Raw genomic sequence first — 13,621 nt, forward strand, 5'->3', positions numbered from 1 at the left:
TATTTATCCATTCCAAAGATTCACCAGAACCTGCTGAACAAATAAAAATATTTATATATTTATCTCCTTTCCATTACTTTGGTTCAGGCCACCAAACTTCGATAATGACAAGAATCTGTCTGGTTTCCCTCAAAATCATGCACACTGCAGTCAGTACGATGTTTCTAAAATCCAATTCTGATCAAGTCATTCCCAGACTGAAAACCTTACTAAGCCAGATTCCTTGAGTGAGTGTGGCCTAAGAAGCCTGTGAAAACATAACGTCTTCAGCTGTCCTCATTTCTCACCATCCCTTAGCATTTTTTGCTACTTCCGACTTCCAATATGCCAGCCTTTTTGAACTTCTCACAGTATCTTAAAATCACCATACTTTGGTCATATTGCCTTGGTCTGGAACAACTCCATTCCCATCGCCATTCTAGCTGGCTTGCCTAATTCCTATTTGTCCTTTAGGACCCAGCTTACTATTCTCATTTCCTCTGAGAATTCTTCTCCAACCTAAAACTAGAAGCCTAAAGGATCACAACACTGAATCTGTCATATAGTAACCACCTACTTGTGTATTTGTTCCTCCCATCTTCTCACTAGAAGATCCTTAAGAGCAAAGGCCTTTGTCTCATTCATCTCTTCTGTAATATCTAGTACAGTTCCAACACTTGAGAAGGTGTTCAAATATGTGCTGACTAAAAAACTAAGCTGCTATAATTTTCCTTACATCTTTGAATAACTATAAATGAAAATCAGCTATTCCTCACAGGCAGAATACACTAGACTAAACATTAATATTTAACAAAATAAATGAAGGTAACAGCAGTATTTTGCATAGAAATATAGTATTCGTTCGCTTTGATAAAACATGAGGAAAATGGAATAAAGATCTAATTTTATTATAAATTTTACAGACTAATATTTTAAAATAAACAGAAAGCCCTTGTTTGAGTTCTCTTAGCATACTCTAGTTTAATATATATACTGTTGGGTGTATTGGGAGGTTGTCCACATACTAATGGGAGAAGGCAATGGCACCCCACTCCAGTACTCTCTTGCCTGGGGGGTCCCATGGACAGAGGAGCCTGGTAGGCTGCAGTCCATGGGGTCGCTAGGAGTTGGACATGACTGAGCAACTTCACTTTCACTCTTCACTTTCATACATTGGAGAAGGAAATGGCAACCCACTCCCGTGTTCTTGCCTGGAGAATCCCAGGGACAAGAGAGCCTGGTGGGCTGCCGTCTATGGGTTTGCACAGAGTCGGACACGACTGAAGCGCCTTAGCAGCAGCAGCAGAGACTAATGAGATACTCCTTTTTTACTGATGAATAATACTATACTTCTTTGTGGTAGTGATGTGGTGACTGGCAGAAAGACAGGGTAAGAAGGCAGGAAGGCAGATATGGAGAAATGAGACAGCTTCAATTCTAATTCTCATCTTAAATCCTTTGAATTTTGATATTAGCATTCAGAGAACACTACAGAAAGAGTGTGTGGCTGGAATAACACTGTATTTATCTATAAACAGCACCCTTATCTCACTAATGGTAACTGAAAAACCTTTTGATTTTGAGAAAATATTTAAGTTTTTGCCTGTTTTTCATCAATCATTACATAACAACACTAAATATAAAAGTCTAGGCTCAGTCAATCAATCTCGGATTTGGGACTGCCCTGGTATTTCAGTGGTTAAGAATCTGCCTGCCAATGCAGGGGACACAGGTTTGATCCTTAGTTTGGGAAGACTCCACATGCTGTAGAACAACTAAGCCCCTGCGCCACAACTACTTAGCCCATGTGCAGCAACTACTGAAGCCTGCACACCCTAGAGCCCATGCTCTGCAGGAGTAGGCACTGCAATAAGGCGGCCAAGCACCTCAACTAGAGTAGCTGCTGCTCACCACAACTAGAGAAAGCCCACACGCAGCACTGAAGACCCAGCAGAGCCAAAAAATAAACAAATTTTAAGAGAGAAATATGGAGCACATAAAATAAACTTAATTATTCCACTACATATTTTTTTTAAAATCTCACATTTGTAAATTTTTAGAGTTTACCTTCCAGATTATATGGAGGACAAAGTTAAATTACTACCACTACCACCTCATTAAATTGGTGACAGAAAAGAATTCAGTCAATCTATAATTTTAATGAATCTTGCAAGGAGATCCAACCAGTCCATTCTGAAGGAGATCAGCCCTGGGATTTCTTTGGAAGGAATGATGCTAAAGCTGAAACTCCAGTACTCTGGCCACCTCATGCAAAGAGTTGACTCATTGGAAAAGACCCTGATGCTGGGAGGGACTGGGGCAGGAGGAGAAGGGGACAACAGAGGATGAGATGGCTGGATGGCATCACCGACTCAATGCACATGAGTTTGGGTGAACTCCGGGAGTTGGTGATGGACAGGGAGGTGTGGCATGCTGCGATTCATGGGGTCAAAAAGAGTTGGATACGACTGAGTGACTGAACTGAACTGAATATAAAATATTAAATTGTAATCCAAGTTAACAAGATTTTATGCTTAAAGTAAAACAACATTTACAGAACGTTTATTATTTCAACTTTCCAAGAGAAAGATACTTGAAAATAGCCATGACAAGGAAATCAGGGAAGTCAACTTCTCAAACATAAAATGACAGGGCTGAAGAATATTAAACCAGTTTTTACAAAATTAAACTTTAGATATAACCTTTATAAAAGCCCTGATGAAACCCTCTGTCCTTTTAAACTAGAATACAAATTTTAAAAGCTTACAAAATGCCAACAGAAAACACTTATATTTCACAACAGATTACATACTGGTTGAAATTTTTCCTCTATCCATTTAATTTTATTTCAGATCATCTTTTCCAACAAATCTAATTTTTAAGTTGTTTTTTTTTTTAAACACAAAGGAAACTCCTTTATAGAATTTCTAACAGATAAACCCTTCCCTGGTGACTCAGACACTGAACAATCCACTTGCAATGCAGGAGACCCAGGTTCGATCCCTGGGTCAGGAAGATACCCTGGAGAAGGAAATGAAAATCCACTCTGTATTCTTGCCTGGGAAACCCCAGGGAGAGAGGAGCTACAGTCCATGGGGTCACAGAGTCGGACACGACTGAGCGATGAAACACTCACAAAGAGAAAAAACCATTTAATACCTCAAAGCCTACAGCAAAATAAGTAAAATGAATAGAGGGCAAATATTTATTAAACATATATAAAAATACATAAAAATATTTATTAAACATACATACGTATATACATTTCTAAAGGGAAAAAAAAACTCTATAAAACTGACATTTTTTTCAAAGTGGCAATCAAAATTCAAAAGGTTTGTAAAAACACCATTTAAAAATTCAAGTTCCAAGTCAGTTACCAACCACTGAACAAAGGAAATGAAGCAACAACAGCTGAAATCACAAATTAACCCTTTGTTCAGTGATGACACCTGGTGGAGTAAGGGACACAGAAAATACACTGGTGGACCAATCTACAATTACTCCAAAAACAGAACCACTAAAAAGGGAATCCAGGCACTACCCAGGTAGAAAGGTCATAATTCCTCTACTATGCTGCCTGGAATTTCACTCTTTAGTGAGCATGGAATTTGGAACTCTCTACAGAAAATTCAATGTCATATTATGTCACTTAATCCACAGCAGCATATACCAGTGGCAAAACTTTGTTCCACTTCTAAAAATAGTTAAGCTGACAAACTACTCAAAAGCACACTGTTATACTAAGAAATTAAAATCTGGAACTCTCATCCCTTGTGACAAACAAGAAATGGTCCCAAGCCACTACACATAATATCAGAATTTTTTCTTTAAAAAAATTTTATTTCCCACGCAATTTTAAGGAATATATTTTCCCTCAGGGGATAAGAGAAATGTGATTCCATGAGAATTACTAAGTGTTGGAGAGAGTCCAAAAGATCTGAAATAATAAAAAGTGGATATAAACTGACAAATTTCTATTGACTTAACTACAGGTTGAGATTTTACTTTGCTGGCTTTCAGGAAAAAGTCCTAACAAGTTATATTAGAATGATAAATATACACACACACACACACACACACACACACACACACACATATAAAAATTCAAGAAGAAACTAACAAGTTATCAGAAAAAAACTATACAGTATGGTATTTTGAGGGTTTTTTTTTTTTAGCCTTTTAAGTCGATAAGTCAATTTTGGGCTTTAGGCTTTAAATATATAATTTTCTGAGAATACTATAGAAGAATATTAGAAATGAAAAAGAAACAGCTGCACCACTACAATCAGACAGTGCAAAAATGGTAAACTATAAAATTAAGGCTTTCTGCTCAACCAAGATGGTGATAATGGGCACTAGCCTATCTAGGCAAAAGATGAAGAAGAAAGCAGAAAACAAAAGAGAAAGGTATGCTTTTGAAAGTGTGCTTCCCTGATAGCTCAGTTGGTAAAGAATCTGCCTGCAATGCAAGAGAATCCGGTTCAAATCCTGGGTCGGGACGATCTGCTGGAGAAGGAATAAGCTATCCACTTCAGTATTCCTGGGCTTCCCTTGTGGCTCAGCTGGGAAGGAATCTGCCCGCAATGCAGGAGACCTGGGTTTGATTCCTGGGTTGGGAAGATCCCCTGGAGAAGGGAAAAGGTACCCACTACAGTATTGTGGCCTGGAAAATTCCATGGACTCTATAGTCCATAGGGTCAGAAAGAGTTGGACACGACTGAGCGACTTTCACTTTCTCTTGAAGGAACTGGTTTACACTACTGTAATTTTGGTGTTAGATGACAATGCTATTTAGTCTAATGCTATGAAACTGTCCAGTCCCTTTTGGTGGAGAGATGGTGGAATTACAATCATCAGGGGGCGGAGTTATGCTGAGTCATTTAACCAAAGACTAAAGAAGAGGGCTTCCCTGGTGGCTTGGATGGTAAAGCGTCTGCCTGAAATGTGGGAGACTCGGGTTCGATCCCTAGGTCAGGAATATCCCCTGGAGAAGGAAATGGCAGCCCATTCCAGTACTCTTGCCTGGAAAATCCCATGGACGGAGGAGCCTAGTAGGCTACAGTTCATGGGGTCGCAAAGAGTCAGTCCCGACTGAGCGACTTCACTTTCACTTTAAAGAAGAGTAAGTACAAACATCTGCAGTTGACGATGACATGCATATCTCCTCAAAATAACAAAGAAACACAAACGACCAAAACAGGAGTACAGGCTGGCCATACAAACAAACAGTCCAATCAGATACATGTCTAAATACTCAGATCTTAATTTTAACTCCTAATAAGTAGAAGGTTAGTACTGATGATAGGATACTTAAATAATTTGACTGTGACAGCTAAGGTCAAATAGAAGATTAGTGAAATAGATTTACTGAAGAAAGAAACAGCACATTAGAACCTTGGTATTTAAGTTTTTTGGCAATGTTCTCTACCAGATGTATAATAAATAATATCTTTGGAGTTTCTTAGAATATGTCTAAGCTAATTGTTATGGCTGTTTCTCCTTATTTGATTGTTCAATCTGTGGCAGACTGGTCAACAAGAAAGCTAAATTAGCCACATTGAGATGCGAAACCATGATGAAAACAATATTCCTCTCCATGAAGCACAGTCTTACACATGAGAAACTAAGAAGTAAAATCATTTTCAGCGTGGCTAGGACTTACGTTTTTTATAAATCATTTTTATATGGAATTTGGAACTTCACAAGTTGTATAGTTAAACATACTCCACAGAGATAAGGATTACTAACACATGCACCCAAAGATAAGTAATAATAAAACAACGAAAAGGTTATCAGAAGTATTCAGGTACTTACCCATGTCCTGAAGGAGCAATGAAGTATAAACAACACTGCACTCTGTTATCAGGCATCTGACGTCTGTTCACTCTAGATTCTGCATTTAGGTAATCCTCGAACTTACTATCAATGTAGTCAATAACAGGCTGCCAGCTGTAGAATGCAAATAAATAAAATAATTAAGTTGAGATTCCACTTATGAACAGTGCTTCCCAGATGGCTCAGTGGTGAAGAATCCACCAAGATCCCTGGGTCAGGAAGACCTTCTGGAGAAGAAAATGGCAGCCCACTCCAGTATTCTTGCCTGGGAAATCCTATGGACAGAGGAGCCTGGCAGACTGTCCATGGGGTCAACTAAAGAATCAGACATAACTAACTGATTAAATAACAAAAAACACACTTTATAACATGAAAAATTACACCCAAAGAGTTTTAGGTTTCAAATGAAAAGATTAAACAACACAGAAGCCTCATGATGAATTTATTTAGGTATTTCAAAAGTTTAAGAAATTTACTTCAAAAATAATGCAGAACTCAAAGAAAAATAAAAATATTTTTATAAGCTCCTAATATCTTATTTCCAAAAAGAAAGTCATGGATGTTTTCTTCACTTACAACTTACAGAAAAACTGAAGGTCTAAAATCATATTTAAGTTAGGGTGTGACAGAAAACAGATAAAATTAATAGCAGAGAATGAAAAGTTCCAAATTTCTTATAATAATGAGAATTCTTTTATCTATGTTTTAGAGTCTATCTTCAAAATAATTCTATGAAAAGTGTTATCATCATTTTATAGAAAAGGAAATCAGTTCAAAGAAGTTAAGCAACAATGACAAGTGGCAAAGTTGATATATGAACCTAAGCCATATTACTTAAATTTTAGTAACCATAGGTGAGAAGATTTAAAATGTTAAAAAAGTCTAACCAGCCCTATTCCCAAATGCAATGGAAAGCAGTAGGGACAAACCCTTCTTACCAATTACTATTATCCACTGCATCTCCAAATCCTGGGGTATCGACTATTGTGAGCAGCAACTGAACACCACCTTCTTTGATTAAAACTTTGGATTGTTCCACCTGTAAGAGTCATTGTGTACAGATATTAATAACATACATTATATCTGTGGTTTCCTACAAGGTAAGATGTAGGGAGACGAGTGTTAATCAAAACTAAATACGAAGCTTTTTGTAAAGTAAATCTACCCACCCAGCCACTTTCTTTAGAATCAATTACTGTAGATGTTGAGTGTCCAGGTTACTTAAAAGTACATATATATAAATAATGGGTTTATAGCTCATAGTTGGTATAGAGAAGGAAAACAGGAACTGATAAAATATTATTAATTATTAAAGCCATTTAAAATTTAATAAATGCACATCTAATAATACAAATAAACAATGTGCTTGAATGATCAAGTAATTCACAGAGATCAAATACGATTTATCAGAAAGTACATTTAATCTACCATTTGCAGTAAATGTTTTCTGGATTATCTCCATCTACTTTGGTCCCAACCAATTACTCAAGTGAACTTATTTCCATTCCCAAATCTTTCTCAGCATGGCTATAATTATTTACACTTGTGTTTACGTCATGACTAAGAGCCAACTTTCTTCTCAAATGTGTTATTGTCCATTCAGGTCAAAGCGATCAGCAAAATCCAGGCATTGAAAAAAAATGCATCTGGTAGGGTAAAACCCTACTAACTGAGTAAAATCTTCAGTTCTCTTTAGAGTTTGTAAAAATGTTCTATTTAAGAAAAGGAACTGGACTTAATAACAGCATTCTTCCTACAATCTAAGATACTCTGTAACCCCAAATTCTGTTTTAGAATGTAAAAATCATTCATCTTGGGACATATGCTGCTCCTACTTAAAGCAAACATTCATTCAAACAGAAAAGCAGAATCATTCTCCCAGAAAAAGATAGGCTTTCATTTAATTTATATATAGTGTTTACTAAGACTAGAGGTTCCAAGTATGCTGATAGGCTAACTTAAGAGGCACGAATTAAACTTTGAATGTTACATGCCATAGAATGGCACCAATTAAGTACTACTAGACTTAGAGAGGGAAATGTAATCACATGAGAAACAATTTCAACTATCTATGTTGATTAACAGAGTTGGGAAAGGAAAAGCAATTAATTTCTGGGTAGGAAAAGTTTGGTTTACCTTTACAGGTTAAAAAATGGATAATGTCTTTCCATTACCCTCACATTTTCTTACAGATGCTAGCTGATGGATGAAGAGACTGAAGAGTTGAAACTAAGACTGCAGAGCTAAAAGTGTATAGCAGCACTGCTCAACAGAACTTTCTGAGATGATGGAAATGGTTCTATATCTAAACTATCCAATACATACTAGCTGCTTGTCCATGAGGTTAACAAGTTCTTGAAATCTGACTAGAGCAACTGAGGAACTGAATGTTCAATTTTATTTAACTTAAACTGAAACAGCTACACTTGGCTTTGTTGCTATTGTTGTTTAGTCACTAAGTCATGTCTGACTCTTTGCTGACCCCATGGACTATCGCCTGCCAGGCTCCTCTGTCCATGGGATTTTCCAAGCAAGAATATTGGAGTGGATTGCCATTTCCATCTCCAGGGGATCCTCCCAATCCACATGTGGCTTAGTGACTACTGAATTCGATAGTGAAGATTGATAGCAATCAGAAATTATTTTGTTAAAAGAGCATTATCAAAAAAGAAAGTTGCTGAAACTGAAATTTGGACATGCATATTCACAGAAATGCTTCCAATCTTTTAGACAAATAAGAGACAAAGTTCTTATCTTTTAGACCAATGGTTTTTAAACTGCTTTGACCCTAATGTAAACTGTCGGTGAAAATTTTAGATATCCCAAATGTAAGCATATTTATTTATCTACCTAACATATAAAATTGGTTATCTGAACATTAAATAGCAGGAAGTGTCAATTTCTCTGTAAATTAAAAAAAGCTAAACATCAATAGATACGGGCTCTACTATTTTCTGGTCACCTTCAATATCAACGATGGTTGCACACTGCTTCGGAGAATACTGTTTCATACCACATAGCTAAGATAATACAGTCTGTCTGATATTGAGTTACTCTAATAATATAAGGGAGGCAAAATAACTGTGGAAATAATCAGACTCATCAGTGTAGATTATCAAAACTAAAAAAAATTGAGTGATATTACTTCATGTGGCTTAGAAATTCACATTCTATATATCTAGTAGTTGTCTATAGTTAAAAAGGACAATCTGGTTATATGTCAATTATATTTCAATTTTTTAAAAAAGAACAATCTATTCAAATCTAACAGATCTCAATATATATATCATTTGCCTCCATCTCCCTCATAAAAATAAGTTATCCATTTATGGTAACTGTCACTGAAGCAGAAATATCCAAAGTAACCATCCCTTCACCTAAAAATTCTCAAAAATTATTTTAAATGACACAGTATCATGTATTAGAACTGATGTAAAAATCTAACTGTTCTACATGAATCATCTCCTGATTTTACTCCAAACCATTTCTGGTTCTCTCATTACCAAACAAAGAACATTTCTACCTCCAGTACTGGGCTGTATACTAATCACACACCACAACAGCTTAAATTTTAAGATTTTTGCTCCTTTGTTTTTAAAAAAATTAGTTCAACAACTTAATTGTTTATTGGAATGATAATACAAATGAAGATCTGCTTTTCATATGAAAGTTTCTTTCCTTCTTTGGCCTATGAAATTCCGTGTATCCATACATGGTCAAATACAAAGAAGACGGCAACATATGGAAGAAATCCAGAAAACATAACTGTAAACTAGTGCCATTCACAGGACCCAACTGTATCCTATCATCTGGCTTTGCAAGTATCCTCATGGGATCCATGGTAAACAAATTAGTTCAAGTCCAGGAATTTCAAACTTTTCTTAAGAAATCTATTCCAAATGGCCACTTTCCCATGCACTTTACTTAAGCAGGTCACACCAGCATATTTTACGGCATCACTCAGAGTTCTCAAAGATTAAACACATAATTTAATACAAAAGGAATGAATGAATCAAGGGCACTTTCAAACGAGCTTTTCTCTGAAAAATAAAATTAAAGCCTATTATATTGTTTATGTATAATAATGAAGGGCTATTTTGGATTCCTAGATTCCAGAAACTCACACTTTTTCTAATATTTACAGTTTTTCAGTCTGAGAAAAAGTCAAACTTTCACTGTTCATACAGCTTCACGTCTTCCATTTCTGAAAGACTATTAAACACATTACACTTTTCTAACTTAATGTTTGAGATTTTTTAAGATAAAGTATTATAACTATATTAACATTTGAGGAGAAGGCTAAAATTTTCTGTTAAGAGCATACCTCCACCTATACTTGCTCAGGAGATGGCATTACAGCCAAAGCTCTGCAGACTCAGCTAGTAGAAACTTGAACAGTCTGCAATACTCCACTTGGCTCAAACACAAAATCTATTCTAGATTATTTAATAACTCAAAAGACAAGCATCATCATATGTACTTCATTATGTTCAGCAAGATACTTAGAGAGGCAATGACCAACAGAATAGTAATGCTTAAAAACTACTTCCTTCTCACCAAGACTGAGAACGAACTGAGAAGAAACTTGATCCAAGCACTAATTCTGCCTTCTACTCTCCGAACCACTATATACCTCATTCCCCTCTCTCTTTACACTGAAATCTTAATTCCTATGTCCCTTTCATTTTCTATTAACAAACCCCTCCCAAAGCCTTTCTTTTCCTTTCTGGTGAAGATACTTTTCCATAAATTTCATAAACTTTAACTATGACAGGAATTTCCAGGTCATCTGATAGTCTTTTTATTTACTCCTTCACCTCATGTCTCTTCTAGTATGACTCTTCCCAAGTTCTATCTTGGGGCTTCCCATGTGGCTCAGCAGATAAAGAACTTGCCTGCAATGCAAGGAGACTTTTGTGGGTTTAGTCCCTGGGTCAGGAAGATCCCCCGGAGGAAGGGAATGGCAACCCACTCCAATCTTCCTGCCTGGAGAATCCCATGAACAGAGAAGCCTGGTGGGCTACAAGTCCACAGGGTCACAAAGAGCTGGACACGACTGAAGTGTCTGAGCACACACACATGCACACAAGCTCTACCTTACAATCTCTGCCACCATGCTCAGCAAAGTACCTGATCTTCACTGGAAGACAAGAACATTCCCAATTTGTTGTTGCTGTTTATTTTTAAATTTTTTTAAACTCAAGTACAGTTGACTTACAATGTTTCAGGTGCATGGCAAAGTATATAAATATACAATCCTTTTTATTTACATTCAAATGGATATATACACTCTTTTTCAGTTCTTTTTCCACTGTAAGTTATTACAAGATATTGAATATAGCTCCCTGGGCTATATAGTAGGTCCTTGTTGCTTATCTATTTTATATAATGTGGTTCAGTTAAGTTCAGTTGCTCAGTCGTGTCCAACTCTTTGCGACCCCATGAATCACAGCACGCCAGGCCTCCCTGTCCATCACCAACTCCCGGAGTTCACTCAAACTTATGTCTAACTAGTCGGTGATGCTATCCAGCCATCTCATTCTCGGTCGTCCCCTTCTTCTCCTGCCCCCAAACCCTCCCAGCATCAGGGTCTTTTCCAATAAGTCAACTCTTCGCATGAGGAGGCCAAAGTATTGGAGTTTCAGCTTCAGCATCAGTCCTTCCAAAGAAATCCCAGGGCTGATCTCCTTTGGGATGGACTGGTTGGATCTCCTTGCAATCCAAGGGACTCTCAAGAGTCTTTTCTAACACTACAGTTCAAAAGCATCAATTCTTTGGCGCTCAGCTTTCTTCACAGTCCAACTCTAACATCCATACATATAACGTGGTATGTATCTATTAATCCCAAATTCCTAATTAATCCCTCCTCCTTTCCCCTTTGGTAACCATAAGTTTGTTTTCTCTGAGTCTGTTTCTGTTTTAGAAATAAAATTCATTTGTATCATTTTTTTTTTTTTTACATCTTTTTAAGAATTTTTATTTATTTGGTTATGTTAGGTCTTAGTTGCAGCACTCAGGATCTTTAGTTATAGTATGAGGGATCCAGTTTCCTGAAGTGAAGTCGCTCAGTCGTGTCTGACTCTTTGCGACCCCATGGACTGTAGCCTACCAGGCTCCTCTGTCTGTGAGATTCTCCAGGCAAGAGTACTGGAGTGGGTTGCCATTTCCTTCTCCATGTATCATGTTTTTAGATTGCACATATTAAGTGATATCATATGGTATTTGTCTTTCTCCTGACTTACTTCACTTACTGTAATATCTGCTGCTGAAAATGGCGGTTTCATTCTTTTTTGTGGCTGAGTAATATTCTACTATGCACACACACACACACACCCCCCCCCTTCTTTATCCATCTGTCAGCGGACATTTAAGTTACTTCCATGTCTTGATAATTGTACACAGTGCTGCCATGAACACTGGGGTGCATCTGTCCTTTTGAATTTGAGTTTTCTCCAGATATATGCTAAGGAATGGGACTGCTGGATGATATGGTACCTGTTTTTAAAGGAAGCTCCATAGTGTTCTCCATAGTAGCTGCACCAATTCACATTCCCACCAACAGTGTAGGAGGGTTCTCAAGAGCATCCCCAATTTTTCTGAAGCTTTTTTGAATGTTCTCTTCTGTTTAGTGGAATAGATTTCTTTTTTCCCTGAGGCTAATTTCTCAATCTATGGTGGGGATTTGATCAATTTCCATTTCAAAGTCATCTCAACAACTATTTAGACTAGTTCCCCTGTATCTTCAATCTCTCATCTCTTAGGAACTGATTCTCCATAGGATACAAACATTTTCAGGTCTTTTTTAGAAATAAAAACCAAACCATTGTCTCTGCCCCCTACACTGGACCTCTAGGTATTCCCTCTCATCCCTTCCTTCATAGCTATTTCCATCTTCACTGACTCACAAAGTCACGTCCCAACTCACTGTCATCCTGCCCTCTATTCCTATGATTTCACTAAAATATACCTTGCCAAAGTCACCTCTATACCACCCTAGAGCAGCATCTTTCTCACTATATCATGACTTTTTGCTATATCCTTCACATGACTGTGACAACCTTGAGAACTCTATGTCCATCATCCTTGTAGCCCCCAAACCTGGTAAAAGACAAGTATTTAAATACCTGCTCTGTGTAAAACTGCCTCAAAAAAAATTGTCAAAACTGGACCAACATTAACAGTAGAGTTTCCTAACTGGATTCTATAAAAGATGTTTCAAGGAGTCATAAGAAGTTATCTTAGGGATAGGATTCATTGCTTTCACTTCTCACCTCCAAAACTTGTTTCCATCTAATCTAAAATAGAAATTTACTGAACTTCATAAACCAAGAAAAAAGTTTTAAAGATGACCAACATAAGGCAGCCAACTAAAAATCTGGGAAAAATAAAAATAATAAGGACTTCCCTGGAGGTCCAGTGGCTAAGACTCCACACTCCTAATGTAAAAGGCCTGGGTTCAATCCCTGGCTAAGGAACTAGATCCCACATGCTCCAACTAAGACCTGGCAAAGCCAAATAAAAAAAAATAAAATTTTCAAAAAAAAAAAATCTGAAAGAAAAAACAAATCTAGCACTGTCATTTCACAAAAGAAACTGAAATGGACTCAGTCTAAGAATAAAGGATGGTCTTTCCCTATGAAGGTTGCCAACTATCACCTTTCCCTAGGAGATAGCTGGCAAACTTTTGCTGAAATGAAATATGATATAAAAATTTTCAAATGTAAGATCATAGAACTTGCTACCATGTATATAACATTGCATTAATAATATTTTTCTTGAAAATTGTTAATCTAATCATCTATGTTTG

The 13,621-nt window shown here is 36.9% G+C and overlaps 1 protein-coding gene across 1 annotated transcript in view; it reads right to left on the reverse strand.

The window, feature by feature from the left end:
* The window catches only part of SEPTIN7 (septin 7), a 99,765-nt gene that overhangs the window by 27,041 nt on the left and 59,103 nt on the right, over nucleotides 1-13,621 (reverse strand). The window contains exons 5-6 of the mRNA XM_052638397.1: nucleotides 6,753-6,853; nucleotides 5,794-5,928 (exon numbers count right to left, since the gene is read on the reverse strand). Of these exons, the coding sequence (XP_052494357.1) occupies nucleotides 5,794-5,928; nucleotides 6,753-6,853 (236 nt within the window). The remainder of the gene's footprint in view (nucleotides 1-5,793; nucleotides 5,929-6,752; nucleotides 6,854-13,621) is intronic.

The sequence above is a fragment of the Budorcas taxicolor genome, chromosome 4, assembly GCF_023091745.1.
Source record: "Budorcas taxicolor isolate Tak-1 chromosome 4, Takin1.1, whole genome shotgun sequence".
NCBI classification, from domain to species: Eukaryota; Metazoa; Chordata; class Mammalia; order Artiodactyla; family Bovidae; genus Budorcas; species Budorcas taxicolor.